At 40.5% G+C, this 18,102-nt stretch overlaps 1 protein-coding gene across 1 annotated transcript in view; it reads left to right on the top strand.

Moving 5' to 3' along the window:
* Positions 1-415: 415 nt before the first annotated feature.
* The window catches only part of Tspan8 (tetraspanin 8), a 28,436-nt gene continuing 10,749 nt past the window's right edge, over positions 416-18,102 (top strand). Inside the window, exons 1-5 of the mRNA XM_040754850.1 lie at positions 416-741; positions 9,663-9,725; positions 14,561-14,698; positions 16,314-16,388; positions 16,496-16,603. Of these exons, the coding sequence (XP_040610784.1) occupies positions 682-741; positions 9,663-9,725; positions 14,561-14,698; positions 16,314-16,388; positions 16,496-16,603 (444 nt within the window). The 5' untranslated portion in view covers positions 416-681. The remainder of the gene's footprint in view (positions 742-9,662; positions 9,726-14,560; positions 14,699-16,313; positions 16,389-16,495; positions 16,604-18,102) is intronic.

Genomic DNA, 18,102 nt, shown 5'->3' with positions numbered 1-18,102 from the left:
AACTAACAGACTAACTTAGGACACACAGAGTTGGAAAGAAAGAGCTGACTGATGGTTGCTTCACTGTTCATTTGAAACGAACGATAAGAAAGGTTGCTGTAACTAAGCCTGGAGGCTTTGCAGGTTTCTAAACACCCATTGCTGCCTTTGAAAGAAACTTCGAGCTCTTATCAAAATATAATGCAAAGTGAAACGAGACACAGGTCCGTTTTCTTGGGAGCCTAAGAGCCTATATCCCAGTGTTTAAAACAGAGGTCAGCAGTGCCAGGCTGTGCCTTCAGAAACCTACCTACCTCCCACCTGCTATCTGGCTGCGCCACTCTCCACCTCTGCTCCAGTCACACCCTTAACTTGATATCTGTTTACTCGGGAGGGAGCGGGTTTTGAGAAGAGATCATAAATACGCTGGCCCAATGCCCTAGCAGCCATAACAAGCGAAAAGAGCATACTCGCCTGAAGATAACGTTTGGGATATTTAAATGTGTGGGTTAAATTTTTATCCACTCTAATAACTGGATTTTTTCCCCTTCAGTCTACTTCCTACTTCTTTGCTGTCTGTTTCTGCCCTGAAGCTGCAGGCACAAGAAACTCTGCAGGCAAAATCCCCCAGAGCCTACTGCGGGATAGCCCTGTAAAGACTGCTCCATTCCACAGTCCTTGGGCGGCTGCTCCTTCTCTGAAATGGCAGGTGTGAGTGGCTGTTTAAAATATTCTATGTTTTTCTTCAACTTCTTGTTCTGGGTAAGTATTTTTCTTTTAATTATCAATTTTGTACAAGAAAGAGGAACTTGAGATAAATATCATAACCAAGAACAGACTTACATAGAGCTAGAGGATGAGGAGGAAAAGACATTTTCCATTTAACTGTTTGGATCTGTTTGTCTCTCTTTGGTTGTTTCGGGAACTGAAAATAAGCCAATGACTCAAAAAAAAAGTGTACTCAAGTTCTTTGAAGATAAACATTTCCCAAATGTTTTCATATTGTTGCAAGACTAAACACAGGGGAAAATATCCCTTAATTAAAGGGTGATTATTCTTAGTTATATGTCAATCAGCAATCTCTGGTTTAAGGACTCCAAGGAAAACAGTTTGCTTCAGCCTGGCTTCTGGTTCCCTCCCTTGACATCTGGGTTTGAAGCAGGTGACTGACTAACTAGTGGGCGGTGGGATGATAAGTACACGAGAGGGCTATTTTCAGAGCCCCCAGGAAAAAAGAACGGGTCTTGAAACCTTCGGAGAAACAGCAAGTATTTAATCATAGGATTTAGCTAAGCCAATGACTGTGTATAAGTATTTTGATGTGTCATCAACCCACCCTTTCAAACAACAGGCTTTGTGTCTAGCAGAGTATGTTTTGCTTGAATGTCTGCTGATGTAAACCAATGGTTCTCAGCCTTCCTAATGCTGCGACCCCTTAATACAGTTCCTCATGGCATGCTGATACTTCATAATGGCAACTTTGCTATTGCTATGAATCGTAATATAAATATCTGATACGTAGGCTGTGAAAGGGTTGTTCCACCCCAGTGGGGTTGCAGCTCACAGGCTGAGGACCACTGATGTAGCTAAAACAAATATATTGGAAATAGCATTTAACAAGGAAAAATGAATATCAAGGTATGAAGGGGTGGTCTATTTGTTCACAGGTAAATCAATACAGAGATCCCAGAGTGCTCAAATAGAAAAAAATCACTTTATATTCTGGATTGAAAAGTAGCTTATGCATTATTAAAAATAATGATGAATTTAAATAAACTAATATAATTTCACAGTATGAAATGACCTTCCACTCGAGGGTCAGTAGCCCTAGCGAATATAGATGACATATTTGTTACTTAAATTAATTAAATAAGTATTTATTTATAACAATAGGACAGTAAAAAATTTTGTTCTTTATATCTTGTTTTTCTGCTAGAAAAAAATGGGCTGCTTTGAAAACACTAGAAACTAGAAAAATACTTTGAAACTCAAGAATTTATGACAAATTTTAAAAATTCATTTGATAGATTGCTTCTCTTGAATTATTAAAGTCACTGAGAGTAGAATATAAATGTGTTCTTTGGCTTTCTTTCAAACTTTCCAACATTCACAAACAAAAAGCAAATTTGGAAAATTAGCTCCATTACCGGGACTCTCAAACCATGAAACCACAGTCAATCTTACATGCACATTCGCATTCACTTGCCCAGGCAATTAGGAAGAAACTACTAGGGTTATCATTCATCTATCAATATGTTAGCCTGTATCTTGAAAGGAAATTACATTTACTAATGTATCTACAATATCATCCTTATTCTTTAAAAATTTAATATGAATTTCTTAATCAGGGTTTAAATTTCTAATTGCACCAAAAGTGTTATTTGAACTGGGATCCAGAAAAGGTCCGCACTGTGGTCGGTTGACATAGTGTGTGCTGCAATTAAAATCTGTAGATTCCCCCCACCAACCTCATCATTTTTCTCCTTTTTGAAATATTATATAGTTATTTCTATTGGTCTTTTTGGATTTTCTGTGGCTTGAATTTTGCTGTTTGCACACTCAAGATGCACCTTTCCATATACTCTTCATCTTCTGTATTTCTGTAAGCTAGCGATGACAGCAGGCCACTTGGTAAAACTTAGCTTTTTGTCAGGGAGAAACTGCTACTTCATAAGTAGTACTATATTCTTTCATCAGAAGTATATGTGGTATGTCTCTGTGATGATGCTCAAGTTGATTTTTGGTTCCTTAAAATACTGAAATGGATGATAATCTAGTGCTATCAATATTTCTTCACATGTTAGTTAAGGAGAAATTTATTGTTTAGTTGCCAGGGCATTCAGTGTTTGTGTTTGTGTGTGTGTGTGTGTGTGTGTGTGTGTGTGTGTATGTATGCCCATGCCTACATACATGTGTGCATGTACATATGTGTGTGTATGTATGTCCATGCATACATATATGTGTATATGTACATATGTGAGTGTGCATGTGTTTATCACATATTTTATATATCATGAATGTGTACACAAATGTAGTATAAATATTTATTTCTTAATTTCTAACCATATTTCAAAGTGAGTTAGCTTTTCTTACTATTCAACAATGAGCTAATATTTTCCTTATGAAATGAAAATATAGTCAGATACAGTTCTTATCCTTATTGATGCGCAATTTATTCTGGCTTTTTTTTTTTTTTTGGTTTTTTGAGACAGGGTTTCCCTGTGGCTTTGGAGGCTGTCCTGGAACTCACTTGGTAGACCAGGCTGGTCTCGAACTCACAGTGATCCGCCTGCCTCTGCCTCCTGAGTGCTGGGATTAAAGGCGTGCGCCACCAACGCCCGGCTATTCTGGCTTTTTAATAAAAGGCTCTTTGCTTTGGTTTCTGAGTCTTCTTGACATGATTATAATAACCTTTATAACCTCTTTATTGTTAAGTGGGACAAAGTATCTGGGCTCATCTGCCCATTTCCTGCCAGAGTTAGAACTATCTATTTCTTTAAGAAGTCCTGATCTCAGTCGGACATTGGTGGTGCATGCCTTTAATCCCAGCACTCAGGAGGCAGAGGCAGGTGGATCTCTGTGAGTTCAAAGCCAGCCTGGTCTCCAGAGCAACTTCCAGGACAGAAAAGAATCCCTGATCTCTTTACTTTTTACAGAACTATAACCATTGTTTATATTTCTAATATATATATATATATCCCATTTAAACAACCAAATATTAACATACTGATAAACACAGTTTTTAAGATGTTAAAAAAATCTGTCTGAAAATACCAACACCAGAAACTATCTTCAGATTAGGAAAAAGTTAAAATATTTCAGTATTTTATAAACAGAGAATGTGATGTTCTGATGGAAGTAGTGAATTCACTGTCTAATTCACAAACAAGAATTTGGAGTAGATCCAATTTTTCAACTGAAACGCTATATAAGGACAATCCCGGAAAGGGACATGTAATAAGTTTAAGATAAGAGATTCAGGGTCAGTTGCGGCTCTGCTATCTGTGTACCATTACTTTCCAGACACGGTCACAGCTTTCCTGGGGGAACTCAAATTACTTTATGGTTATAGTCTGCTCTTTCTCTGAGTTCACACATGGAATCTTACCGATACTGTAGATTTCTGTTAGATAATTCTACCTTGCTTCACAGATTTTTCTCCTTCCCATGTGCGGTGGGACCTGTAACCTGTAGGTAAGAGACAGTGACTCTCAGTGAGGACAATAGCTGGGAAGACCAATGATAACTTCTGAGCCACATGTGACATCGAAATTTTAAATCAAAATGCAGGCATCTGGAGCTGTTTCTGAGGCGAGAGGGGGAGGGACATTCCTGTTTCTACTCTCATGTTTCCCCTCAGCCCAGAGTTCTCAGTTGGAAAGTTATGATCCTTCATAGGAAATTAGCAATTTGTCACATTCTTAATGTTTACATGAACATAAATTTTAATGTTCCTATTGATGTGGTTTTCTTGTAGATGTCCATGGCCTTGTGTTTTCAAATGCATTCTTTCTGGTTCTAACTTGTGAAACTTGGCTTTTGTAAAGTGGGGCCAGATGTGGAAATATCTCTGAGATATGCATATGGTCATTTGATCTAAACATATTGGCTTCTCTTCAGGGAGAGCTTGATGAGCCACACAAATATGTGGTGCTTTACATGTGATAGAATTGTTAATGGAAGAAAAACATGTGAACTGAAACCTAATCATGTTGGAGATTGCTGCAAGGGAGAGAATCGGAGGTGTTATCGATAATAGAAAACCTATTTCCCCGAGTCATATGTGAAGCACAGGAAATGCCCAAATTTTCTCACGCCCTTCTTAGGTAGGGCAGGCCTGGGAGTGTCAAAGGAGCTTAGGGCTTCCTGGGCATCTGGGCACGTAGGGGGCCTTTTATGGGAAGATGCAGGATAATAAAAACCAGACACAGAGCACTGTGCAGAGATCACATTTCATGAAGAAAAGAGCGGTGACACATTACCAGTCTTCAAATGAGCACAGTGAAGAAAGGGGACTAATCCCCAAAGCTGAAGGCATCCACACCCAAAGGGAGCAATGAATAATGGAGTTTGAAGTGTTAAGAAGGTAGTCTGAACATGGACCAAATCTAGGAACCAGTGATTCAGGGTTATGGTCATTGTCTTTTCTACACTGGATGTAGAATTAAGAGCTTTGAGGCAAAGCAGACATATCTCTGAGATAAGGGTACATCACAAATATTAGGACGCAATTATGTTTTATCCCACTGGCGGATGGAAAGCCCTGTGACCAACAGTAAATACAGTGGCTGCTTGTCATTGTACAATTAATGCTTTTCAGTTGAACCACTGCAACAGCAAGGATGTAAGAGGCCAGTTGTAGTGATCTTAGGTCAACAAGACATGGTCTCTTTACTAGCTATACTTCCTCGGAGGAAATAGCTTCTCTGTACTTTGCAGCTTGTCTCCCCAAACCGTAGCTCTCTGAACCTCCTTAGATCGTTGTGATGATTGAATGAGTTAATATGCATAACAATAAGCTCTTACCAAAAATGGCATTTTGACCAGCATTTTATAGGCATTTTAATAAAAAAGATATGAAACGATTTCATAATATGATGGATAATTTTCCATGTTGGAGTTTGGACCAGAGAAGGAACTAAGACTGAAAGAATTTATGATAAAGCAAGATTTCTCCCACCGCAGTTAAAGAAACGAGAAAAAATGTCATGTGGGATACCCTTATGCTGCAAATATGCATTGTTTTCATTGGTTGATGAATAAAACTGTTTCGACCAATGGGTAGGCAAAATACTGAATTCCAAACAAAGATGTAGAGAGAAGGAAGGCAGTCTCAGGGAGACACCTTGTATCCTCTGAAAGAGAAACATGCCAGAGCATCACTGATAAGTCAGGGACTCATGGCAATACACAGATTAATAGAAATTTGGCAACTTATAAGAGAGAGCTAGCCAATAAAAAGCCTGAGCCATTGACCAAATAATTATATTGGATATATTAGCCTCTGAGTGATTATTTCATAAGTGGCTAGAGGGACCCAGCAAGTTGGAGAGAAACTGGTTCAGTCAGCGGAACCAGGGGAGACAGAGAAAGCATCCAACTACAATTTTGATTCAGTTCCTTAAAGCATCCTGTTGCTTTGTGTGCTAACATATGTTCGCTGGCCATGCTAGGCATCTTTCTGCATTCATAAAGAGAGTGGCGCTTTCACCTGGAAAGTTAATTGTTAAGATAGTTAAGAAATTTTACAAAAACTTATAAGCAAGGTTTGGTATCCAGTAGTTTAATTGATTTTTTATTCCTATGATGGGTCATATTTCTTTTTAATGTAAAAATTTGCCCCTCAAATGATGACCATATCTTATGCATGGAAGTCTTTTAAAACATAAGCATAATTTTAGTCCTACTTGACCCTTCTCTTTTCTGACAAGACAAGGAGTCTGTGAGAATGAAGGGAATTTACCCTCAATGATGCTGGCCACTACTCTAGATAGAGACAGACCCCAAATGTCCCCATGAAAGTGGCTTCAAGCCATTGTTGTGGATAACACAGATTCTCCTCCACTAATGAGCCCTGGGAGAAGTTGTAAGTTGAATTTGGATTTCCAGGAACCCACATGAATTCCTGTTAAGTCCTACAGAGTTCATATCAGAGGAAGTTAGTTCAGAATGTCTTCCCACTCTCGTTGGAAGATTTTGTTGACTTCAGCATATTTTCTGTCTCAGTCTGCTTAGGCCTCCGTAAGATATTACTGTGATTGGCAGTTGAAACAACAGAAATTCATTTTCTACAGTTATGAAGACTGGGAATTCTAAGATTGAGGTGACATCCATTTGGGTGTCTGATGAGTTTCCTCCTGCATCTTACTATGTTCTCACGTGGTTCTTCCCAGGGATTAAGTTAGTGGAGAGAGAGAGGTCTCTCTCATAAAGTCCACAATCTTACTGGATTAGGATTCTACCTCAATGAGTTCTTTTTACATTAATTATCTCCTAAAGTCCTACTTCTAAATATAGTCATTGGAGCAGTGTTTTATGTAAGAGTCTAGGGAGATGCTAACCAGACCATGACTTGCCCATATGCAAATATCAAAATTGCCTACCTTTTCAGAACGCTGATTCTGACCAACCACATCCTAATTGTAAAAATCAAAGACATCACATTAGAACTTGGTAAAACCTACAGTGATTACCCTGAAAGCGAAACCAGAATAAAGATGGGCCAGTTATTTCTACAGTGTCTGCTAATGCCAGGCTTAAGCCAACACATTAATGCCTTTTATGTCACAGTCTTACAATTAAACATATCTGCCCACTAATGCAAGATGGCATGAATGTTATAGGAGGAACCAACAGCTTTTTTAAAAATTGATTTCCTGACATGGAACGTAGTCCTGATACTGTTAAAGAGGTCAAGAACCTGAGACTCGATAGGTTATGGTACCCAAAGCAAAACCCATTACTATTACTCTGCTAAATGAACATAGCAATAAAATGACTCCTAATAGCATTTTGCTATACCCATATATCAGTGCTTCCCTCAGCCCTCATCAGAGAAGCTTCTTCTTGCAATAGATGGGAATTAACACAGAGACCCACAACTGGACAGTGTGCAGATTGAAAGACTTTGGGGTGCTCAGCCCTGAGTAGAATCTTTTTGTTTGTTTTGTTTTTATCACATTTCTCCCCTGTAGGCTCATGGATCTATGCAGAAGAGGGGGTAGAAAGATTGTAAGAGTCAGAGGTGATGGGTGATTTTAAGTAAACAGATATAAAAGGGCAGATACAAATATGAATCCCCAGAGACAGTGAAAGCATACACAGGACATGTTCAGGAGAGATGAAATCCCAGCACAAAGGAGGGGAAGTGGGCATAAACTCCCAGCCCTAGGCAAGAAGCTGTTTACAAATTATAGCAGCAGGCAGAAGGAAAATCAGTTTTCTTTAATGGAGTGATACTGGGTGTATCAACCACTCTTCAGGCAGACTCCATGCTCATGGGCAGCTGGCCAGCACATCTGACTTCGTGCTTGTTAGTGGACTCTTCTCTTCTTTTGTTTTTAAAAGAAAGAACGTGAAATGGGGTAGGAAGGGAGGCAGGATGGCCTGGGAGCAGGGGGATGGAAAAGAATATGATAAAAAATACTGTATGAAATTCTCCAAGAATAAATGTAAAAATAAATGTACGTGTAAAGGGAGAAGAAAAAGACCGAAAATACCAGCAAGTAAATCAATTAAGGAATAAGAAAAATGCAGTTACTACAAAATCGCTATTAGAAGGTCTCCTTAGTTATCACTGGACACTTATTCTCACTCTCTGACTTGCTAACTGGCACCTGTTAACATGGGTCCTTATCTTCACTTGTAAATATTAGGTTTATTGGGAAGAAGGGTAATGAGGCTTACAACTCTAAACTTTTATTAATTTATGTTGTATAGTTTCTGTATATATACACGCCTGCATGTAAGGGAGTCAGTTGCATAGGTTATTGTCTACTGAACAAATAATTTTGTTCTTTTCTTAAATTGCATTAGGATAATTGGGGCAATTCTTATAGGAGTTAAAGCATGAAAGAAGGGCAGATGGTTAGGAGTTGGCCTGGATTTCAACCTCGTGACTGCAATCTATCAGGATTCTGTTACTTTATCTTAACAGTTGGGACTTTGATGGCTTTTGAGGTCTTTTAGGCAGCAAGACTCCATGTCTCCTCAGCTGCTGTGCACTCCCTATTCCTTTAGCAAGCCCCTTGGCCTCATTTCTACTGCAAACTTAATGAGTAGCACTAAAAGTTCTGCGGAAAGTTGCAGGCATGTAGTTCAACCATGCATGCATAAAAGCAATGGTCAAAGGTCACTGGGTTTTGGAGAACTCAGACATTTTTTGATAGTGTCAGAAAGGTCAGAAACATCTAGAAAGTCCTCTACAGCCTACTATGCTGGTATGTCACCAGGGTTGTCCCTAGCATATCTATCTAATAATACATCTTGGATTGTTTGAGGCATGTATGTATATCTCTTTCTTTTTCAACCTTGAGAGACAAGAGTTTTCCTAACACTAAAGTAAAATGTGTTTTACATTTTATGTGCTGGCCGTGATCCAAATTAAATAATATGGTAAAGTCATTAAAGGAATTTAAGACTTTAAAAACTGTTCACCATTGTTCCTTTCCTCTGTGTAAGCCTTACTACCTAAAAATCTATTTTTTAAAGGTTTAATTTTAAAAATACTGATCAATATATGCTACCATTGCTAAATTTCACATTTTGTCAAGTTCTCTATTGTTTATCTTTGCAAACTTCAGTCTTCCTCAGGAATCCTGAATACATATTTTATGATTAATGAGTTATGCCTTCCTTTCTTGGTCCAAAACAGAATTCAAGAGTCAAATGCAGGAGTATTTTAGGGGTATCTTATCTTTAAACCATAGGAGGGAGACCTCACATGATTGGGATTAAATCATGTGAATTGTCTTTTCCCACCTAGCAGAGGTGGCTTCTTGTCTTAACACTATGAATTGACTGTGACTCTTATCTTATGAGTCTTATGAATAGACTGCTGTGGAGTACTTCAGACTGTAATGGTCTGGTTATCAATAAACTATTGCAGCCAGATAAATGGAGTTTATGAAATTAGCATTTCATTTTATCTTTGTACTCTAACATTCTTCCCCCCATTTTTGCAGGTATGCGGAACGTTGATCCTGGCACTAGCAATATGGGTGAGAGTAAGCAAAGATGGCAAAGAGGTAAATACAGATACACCAAGCAACTCTATCTCCATAATGAATAGCAATGGCAGTAATAATGACAAATAGTAAATGTTCTAAACCATGTTTCTTAAGTGCCTCACTTACCGCTTGGGATGTTTTATGGGTTTACAATTTAAGCCATCAGAATCGCTTATTATGATCTGGTGATGGTGGTGCATGCCTTTAATGCCAGCACTTGTGAGATCCAGGCCAGCCTGGTCTACAAATCATGTTCCAGGACAGCCAGGACTGTTGCATGGAGCAGTCCCTCTGGAGAGCTGAGTAGGGTGTGTTATTGCTATGGAAGTATCTATGTTTGTGAAGGGAAGGCTATTTCTCTGGAATGGGTAGAGATCTATCGTTCAAAGTTGCTCAAAAATGTAAGAGTTAGTCAATTCAGTTGGGCTAGTCAGTCACTTGGTCAAGGGACCAGCCCTCAGGAAGACTGATTTACCATAAGCCATGTTAAAAATACAGGAGGAATTATATCCTTAATGAGATAATGTATTTTTCCTTCCCAGAGTCCCATCACTCTATGTAATTGATAATGAAGAACAGGCATTCGGCAGGATGCCCACTACATTGCCACCCCCAGCCTGCTTTTGCCATATGGCTATTTGTCTGACCTCCACAGCTTCCTCTCTTCCTCTTAGCCATTTTCCTCCTTCAAGAAGCTGCCAAGATTTATGGCTCTTCTGCCCTTGGAGTTTTCATTTAAGCTCAAATAAAATTATCTTTGAGCTTTCTTCTGAACCCATTCTTAAATTATTTTATCAGCGAGACTAAGAACCCTGAGTGGTGACCCCAACTTCCCTGGTAACATGTGTCACCCCAGGTGGAGGTCTCCCCCAAATTTTAGTAACATTATTTTCAGACTACTCTTAGCTTCTGTTCCTTACAGACCCTTGGTTATGAAGGCAGGCTCTTGGCAGGGGCTGGGTCATGTCTATTAGGGCCTTTTCAAAGGTTTTGTACCAATAGTTTTCCTCTCTTTTTTAAATTTAATTTTTATTTTAGAAATAATCTTATTTTATATATCAATGCCCCCCATTCCGTCACTCTCCCATCCTCCCATGCCCTCCACTGACCCTCCCCAACCCACCTCCCACCCACTCCCCAAGGATAGTTGAGGCCTTCCAGGGGGGATCTTCAAAGCCTGTCACATAATTTGGGGGAGGGCCTAGGCCCTCTTTCGTGTATTTGGGTTGAAATAGTATCCCTCCATAGGGAATGGGCTCCCAAAGTCCATTTGTGTACTAGGGATATAGTTTTCCTCACTTAAGAATTCCAGTTCCTGTTGAATTTTATAAAGATTATATTAAGCCATTGGTAGAGACAATCCCCTAAAATTATTTAAATTATTATTATTATATCATGGTGCAACTAACCACCTTGGGGCACGGTTTAGTGGAAAGAAGGATTAAAAACAAACTGGCAGCTGGTTTGTCTCCTTTTCTAATATGGACAGCTTTACCAGAAATGTTCATATGTTCATCCCCCCTCCCTCCGTCCCTCCTCCCTCCTCCCTTCTTTCCCTCTCTCTAGCTCCTTCTCTTATGACTTCTTTTCTATCCCAAGAGAGTCCAGAGAATCCCGAGGCTGTTAGTTACTTCCTCATTCTGAGCTTCACCAGATGATTAAACTGGGAGGGGCTGGGTGAGGCAGGTCGCCTTGCTTCCTAGTTCATCAGAATTCCACTCATTATTTATTCTGATAAATGTGGCACTAAATTGCCCATGGTCCCAGGATCTGGCATTTGAGAGGAAGAGAAAGAGGTTTTGAAGGTGTATGTAATCTGTCTGGGTTTGAGGCTCATAATTTAAAAAACAAAAAACAAAACAAAAAAACAGACTAACAACCACCACTCTGGGTACTTTAGACTTTTGAAGATGTGTGCACAGCCTGAATTTTATACTATTATTTGATTTCTGGCCTGTGTTTTCTTTCTTCCCAGTGTTTCTGTTAAGCAAATTCGGTGTTTAGTCTGTTAAGAAATGACACACATTGAACACATTAAATGAGAGCCATTGTCCTTGAGAGAATGTGACTCTGACTCCACATCTGGGAATGGAATGGAGCACAAGGGATAGACAACACTGTTAGTTACATTTAGAGTCCTGTGCTGCCAGCCTTCTACCCAGAACTAAAGTCAGTACCAGGGCAACCGTCCAGGCTTACGAGAAGTTAGCTTTATGCGTGTTTGTCTGCAGTTAGTGGCAAAGAATCGAGACTGCGTGGAGAGCTGAGTTTCATTCCTGGGGAAACAGGACTAGTAGTTTTACAAGGGCCAGCATGAGAACAAACACATAAAAGAATGACAGGGAGGTGACATCTCTCTCTGCTAATGTGCCTTGGAAGGATATGTTCTAAGGATAAACTCCATAGCTTCCAAGGCCAAAATCTTGGGCACGACCCTTGTTTAGGGCATCTCTTCTAATCTAAAGAAGATCCCATCAGCCTCATCTTTCAGACTCAGCAGCCCCTCTTTAGAATGTTCCCCTTTTCTTAAGAAACACACAGACTCTGTTTATATGGGACAGCTTTGGAAACTCTGCTGGGTTTCTGCTGGAACAAACATCCGGCTCAGATTTCTAGCTCATTCTTCAGGAAGAATAGGCATTTGTTGGGCTGAACTTTCAACGGTGACTGGTAATGGGTCAGCAAGCAGCTTTCTTTCTGCTTGGTCCCTGGCAGTGGGTGGCCTCACCACAGTCCTTAATTACTGCCTGTGTAGGTGTCAGCCATACTACTCAAGCTCCCTGTATAGTCCATCTATTATCTCTTGGTCTGCCCTGAGTTCTAGTAACCTTGCTACCTGTTTAGATATCAAAGCATGTCCCGGTGTTGACATACTTTTTTTTTTTTTTTGGTCTCTGACCTCATGTCTGCTTTTTAACAACAATGATTTCTCTGACTTTAATAATTTTCTAATCCAGCCGGTCATGATGGTGGTGCACATCTTTAATCCCAGCACTTGGTAGGCAGTGGTAGGTCCATCTCTGTGAGTTCGAGGCCAGCCTAGGCTACAGAGCAAGTTCTAGGACAGCCATAGCTGCTTTTGAGAGAAACCCTGTCTCAAAAACCAAAAAAATTTCTGATCCTTTTACATAGTATTTCTATCAATTTGTTGTGAATTCCATACATTCAATACAAGGTATTTGATTATATTCCTCCCCCACTCATCCTCTTCTAGAATTTGTGTCTTTACTTTTGTTGTTGTTGTAATAACCTACCATGCCCAATTTGTGCTGCCCACATGTGGGACTGTCCACCAGAGCAGAATGGTCTATCTACCAGGACCAACAACCTTAAAGAAAACTAATTCTCCCTCCCAAGAAGTCTGGCTCCAATCCTAACAGCAAAACAAACAAACAAGCACACATACAAACAAAAATCTCTCCTCAAAATAAATTTAAAAATTTATGACATACTCAGGTTTTAAATTTGTAAATCTAAGCGATATGTGTAAGCAAATATTTTTATAGACAAAGGAGGCATTACAAACCATAGAACTGGCCTATTTCTCTTTTCTAAACTGCAAATTGGCCCTGAGGTTAGCTTACTGTCCTGGAGTTACACACTTGTTACATATTAGGACCCCAAGTAGAATATGAATCTAGGCTTTTATAATTTCAGCACATTCTTTCATATTGACTATTGAATAAAAAATTCCTATAGGTCATGAATGGGTTTAAAAAGCTTTCAAAACAGAAGGATCACTAATGGCATGTTATTTTTGCATTGATTTGGTAAAGGAGGTGACCTGTGGGTGGTCTGGAAGATAGCAAAATACAGAATCTTAAGTATCTTTCCTTGGAGACAGCCCGGTACCTAGAGGTTTTAGGTGGCATGCACAGTAGGCAGCATCATGAGTAGCAAAGACGTAAGACCTCCATCTTTAGCTGTAACTGACTACTGCACGTGCATGGAGGAGGACAGATGCTGTGTGACCTTGGGTGCTGTGAGGTTAATATACAGGCAGATACTTGTGTCGAATGTGGAAAACCTGAGTTAAACCGGATGAGTGGCTCACCCACCATAAACAGACCTAAGATATTTTTTTTCTCAACATCCCATGATTTGACAGTCTGGCAAAACTAGTCTCTGGGTTAAGTCCTTCTGGGAATGAGAGGATAAGATTTGACATGGACTGCCAGGAACTGGGCTTATTGTATCCTTACCAAGTGCAAGAGCGTGTCTATTAACCCAGAACCATTTCTCAGTGTGCCTTTGCAGCCAGTTCCTGCCTTCTTGCCTATTTTGCTCAAAGGCAAGCTGCTTTAATTTTGATCACTACAGCTTTGCCTGTTCTTCAACTCCACGTAAACGGATCTTACAGGATCTTGCTCCTTTATGTATGGCTTCTTCAGGTCAGCGTGATTCTGACACTCATAGATGTGGTAACAAGCAGTGACTTGAGGACCTTAGGGTGTTTTTAAGTCAAAATAATTAGATTGTTATAAAACACAACACTTTGGCACACCACTCTATGTGTCAGATAGACAATGTGTGACCCAAAGATTCCATTAAAAGGACGAAAAGCACTTTTCTTTTTCAACTTTTAGAAACAACTTTAAAAAGTTCCTACATTCAACATCTTTCGTTTCATTCTAGGAGAATTATCCTAGAATCACACGACTCAGGAAGGTGGAGGAATTTCAGTAGACCTTGAACTCTGCCAGGGCAGAGACTTTCAATGGTTTAGGTCACAAATCTTCTCGGGTTCTCAGAACTGGGCCTGGCACCCAGAGGGCACTCGAGGGATATTTGGACAATGAGAAAAGTAAACACCAAGACGAGGAATTCACACTGCGGATCTCTTCTGTTTCTAGATCATCACTTCCGGAGACGCTGGCACGAACCCCTTCGTTGCTGTGAACATCTTGATTGCGGTGGGGGCCATCATTATGGTTCTGGGCTTCCTGGGATGCTGCGGTGCAGTGAAAGAAAGCCGTTGCATGCTTCTCTTGGTGGGTTCCAGACCCCAAGGGTTCTCTGTCCCCGCGATCGGTCAAGCTTGATGAAGCCCTGACTTATTTTAGAGAATTTGAATCTGGAAGATACTATGCCTTGGGTTTTGGATTACCTCGGATTAAATTTGAGGTTAAACTTTAGAGTCTAAAAGCAGATAGACACATTTTAATTACTCACGCCTTCACTCGTTCAGTCATTCATTCAAGCAACGTGACCATGTTTCTGTGTGTCAGACGCTGTGTTAAGTTGTTACGGAGGATCATCTTAAAACAAGACCCATGGGGGGAGAATAGTAAGTGAAAATAGACTACAGTGAAAATGGCCACAGAGGAGAAAGGTGAAGATGGGAGAGGGAGCTATCAAAACAGAGGTAGAAATGTCTAATCCGTCTGCCTAGATGCAGGAGCATGTGGTTACCCGGAAGGGAGCCTGGGATCCAGGGCTGCTGTGTGTGAGGAATGGGAGTATCTTGGGTGTGACTGGAGAGAATGCAATGGCTATGATCTCTAGGAACGATAAGAGGTGTATTTCTGTGGGCTGTAAAGTACATGCTGTGCTAAAGAAATTGCAAGGGAGATAACCAGATGTGTGATTTAGGATTTTCCAGAAGGATGGTTTAAACTGGGATAGCCCAGAGGCATTCACTGTTTAACTTATACTAGAAAGCAATGAACAGTTCTTGGCAGACTGTTAGAAAAAGGGAGTATTTGTCAGGTATAAATGTGAATGAACCTAAATTGTTTCTATGATTAAAGAAGCACTGTGCATGTCTGAGAGTAATGGTGCTTTAGCTGTTGGCTGTGAGGGACTCCAGGAACATCTCCTGATAGAGTTTTTGAATATTGAGGCTTCTCTTGCCATTTAATTACCTGAGGAACTTGTTTTTTTTGGTTTTTTGAGACAGGGTTTCTCTGTATTGTTTTGGAGGCCGTCCTGGAACTTGCTCTGTAGACCAGGATGGCCTCGAACTCACAGAGATCCACCTGCCTCTGCCTCCCAAGTGCTGGGATTAAAGGCGTGTGCCACCAACGCCCGGCGAGGAACTTGTTTTAAAAACAGACTGGTATGTGGGTTCCATCTTCCATGCACTCATGCACACTCATACTCATACTCATGCACACATGCACACATACACACCCATACACACACATACACACATGTACACACATACTCCTGCACATTCATACTCATGCACACTCATACTCATGTACATGTGTGTGTGTGTGCGTATGAGTGTGTGTGAGTGGCATGAGTATGAGTATGAGTGCTTGCATGTGTGTTCACCTTGACTTAATCAGGAATGGAGAAGCAATGTTCAGATCCTCTAGGCTTTCCAACCTGCTTCCCTTTAACAAGACAGAATCGACAATAGTCTTTCTAATGAGATTTAATTGCCACCACTTTCCTTGGTCATTTTTCTTTTTGAAGCAGGTGCTTCTGGGTAGTAATACAGTAAATCTGTAGCTTCAACACAATGGTGTAGTAAAGGGAGGCTGAGGCTGGTACTCCACCTCTGAGGTTGTTCTGGCTGCCAGGGGTCACATGACACCGAAATGCTGTTGGCAGTTACTGGCTGCTCTGAGAACAACCCATCCCTGTCTTGTCTTTCAGTTTTTCATCGGTTTGCTCCTGATTCTGCTTTTGCAAGTGGCAGCAGGCATCCTGGGGGCTACTTTCAAATCTGAGGTATGTTCACAGCTGATGTTTGACAACTGTTGGAAAGGCTTAAGACATTGGAATTCTACACTCCGGTATAAATAATTTAACTACATACATATATTTTCAATTTTCAGTCTAGCCGCCTTCTGAATGAAACTCTCAGTGAAAATGCAAAATTTTTGACTCAAACGACTGATGAGGCAAAAGAATTCCAGAAGGCCATGATTTCGTTTCAAGAAGAGGTAATTAGAATTACTTGGTCACTTGGAAATTTGAATGTGATTTCTCACTGTTTAACTTTCAAATTAAAAAAAGTGAGTGAAAAAAAGAAATAGAAAGGAAAGGAAAGGGCATGACTGCTCCTAGGTATGGTGGAGGAGAAACTTTATTGTAGATAAAAGGGAGACTGTAGGCAGAGACAAGGACAGAGTGGACGTGACAAGACCAGACTGAGCTGGCATGTGGGGAGAGATGGAGGGACAGGGAGGGGGGAGACAGGGGGACCAAGTGTAGCAGTCAAGAGAAGGCAAAGGTCCAGAAGGGGCAGGTACCCAAAATGTCTCACTTATAGAGGGAAGAGCCTCTGGGGGAAGGGCAGGCCAGCCCCTGGGCTGGAGAGTTCAGGGCAGAGGGTGCGGTTATATTGTGATCCATACCCTATAGCAGGTAGGGACTGACTGAGGGTTGCTCGGGGAAGCAGGTGGCCAGGTCTGTTTAGATGTGTTAAACAGGACCTCCGCCATTTGCCCCAGGGTTTGGGACTTAACAAAAAGTTATTACTATCATTTTTAAAAATATATGTATGATGTTGTGCTGCCTGTATGTCTGTGCACCAAATACATTCCTGCTGCCTGCAGAAGCCAGAAGATGGCATTGGATCCCCTAGAGCTGGAGTTATGGGTGATAGTGAGCTGCCCTGTGGTTGCTGGTAATCAAACCCAGGGCCTCTGGAGCAGCAGCCAGTGCTCTTGACCACAGAGCCATCTCTTCAGCCCACTATTTAATTTTTAAATTGGTGTATTCTGTGAAGATAAATCCTCCATTTTGCAGAGCTTGACTGATTATTATTTCACAATTTGATAAGAAAAAAGGTATCTGTAATGGTTTCTAATACATTAGGATTTGAAGCAATTTAGGGGATAGATTAAGAAGATATGTCTACAACAAATGAAGCTTTTGTGGGACAAACAGTAATTATTTTAACATTTACAGTCTGAAAGAATAGTGTGCTGAGGAGTCAGCCTCTTCTCCCTCCCACCACTTAAAACTAACACTTTACATTCCTTGCAGCCCTATGAACCAGTGAATTATTTGTTTGTTTTGCTAAGACTAAATGCCTGAGTCTAAGTCTTTTAAACATAAAAGATATTTATTTGTTTATTGGGGTTTTCATTTGTCTGCTTGTTGGTTTTACGCTGTGTCTCACTATATAGCTTTGACTGGAACTTCCCCTGTAGAAGTTGCTGGCCTCAAACTCACATAGATCTGTCTCCAGAATTCTGGGATTAAAGGCGTGCACCACCATGCCAGGCAAAAAAAAGAAAGAGATATGCTTTACTCACAGTTCTGGAGGTTGAAAGGCATGACGTCATCTGCTCAGGTCCATCAGGTCCTCACAGAAGAGGACATCACAATGGTGGGAGTAAATATCGTAGAGACCACTCCAGACAAGAAGCAAGTCTGGAGAGGAGGAGGTCCTGCTTTTTCTTTGTTGGGTTTTGTTCATGTATCTGGGTGTTCA

This window comes from Mesocricetus auratus, unplaced genomic scaffold (genome assembly GCF_017639785.1).
Source record: "Mesocricetus auratus isolate SY011 unplaced genomic scaffold, BCM_Maur_2.0 Super-Scaffold_100011, whole genome shotgun sequence".
Lineage (NCBI taxonomy): Eukaryota > Metazoa > Chordata > Mammalia > Rodentia > Cricetidae > Mesocricetus > Mesocricetus auratus.
Note: the sequence above shows the minus strand (reverse complement) of the source record. Positions and strands in the feature narration are given on the sequence as shown.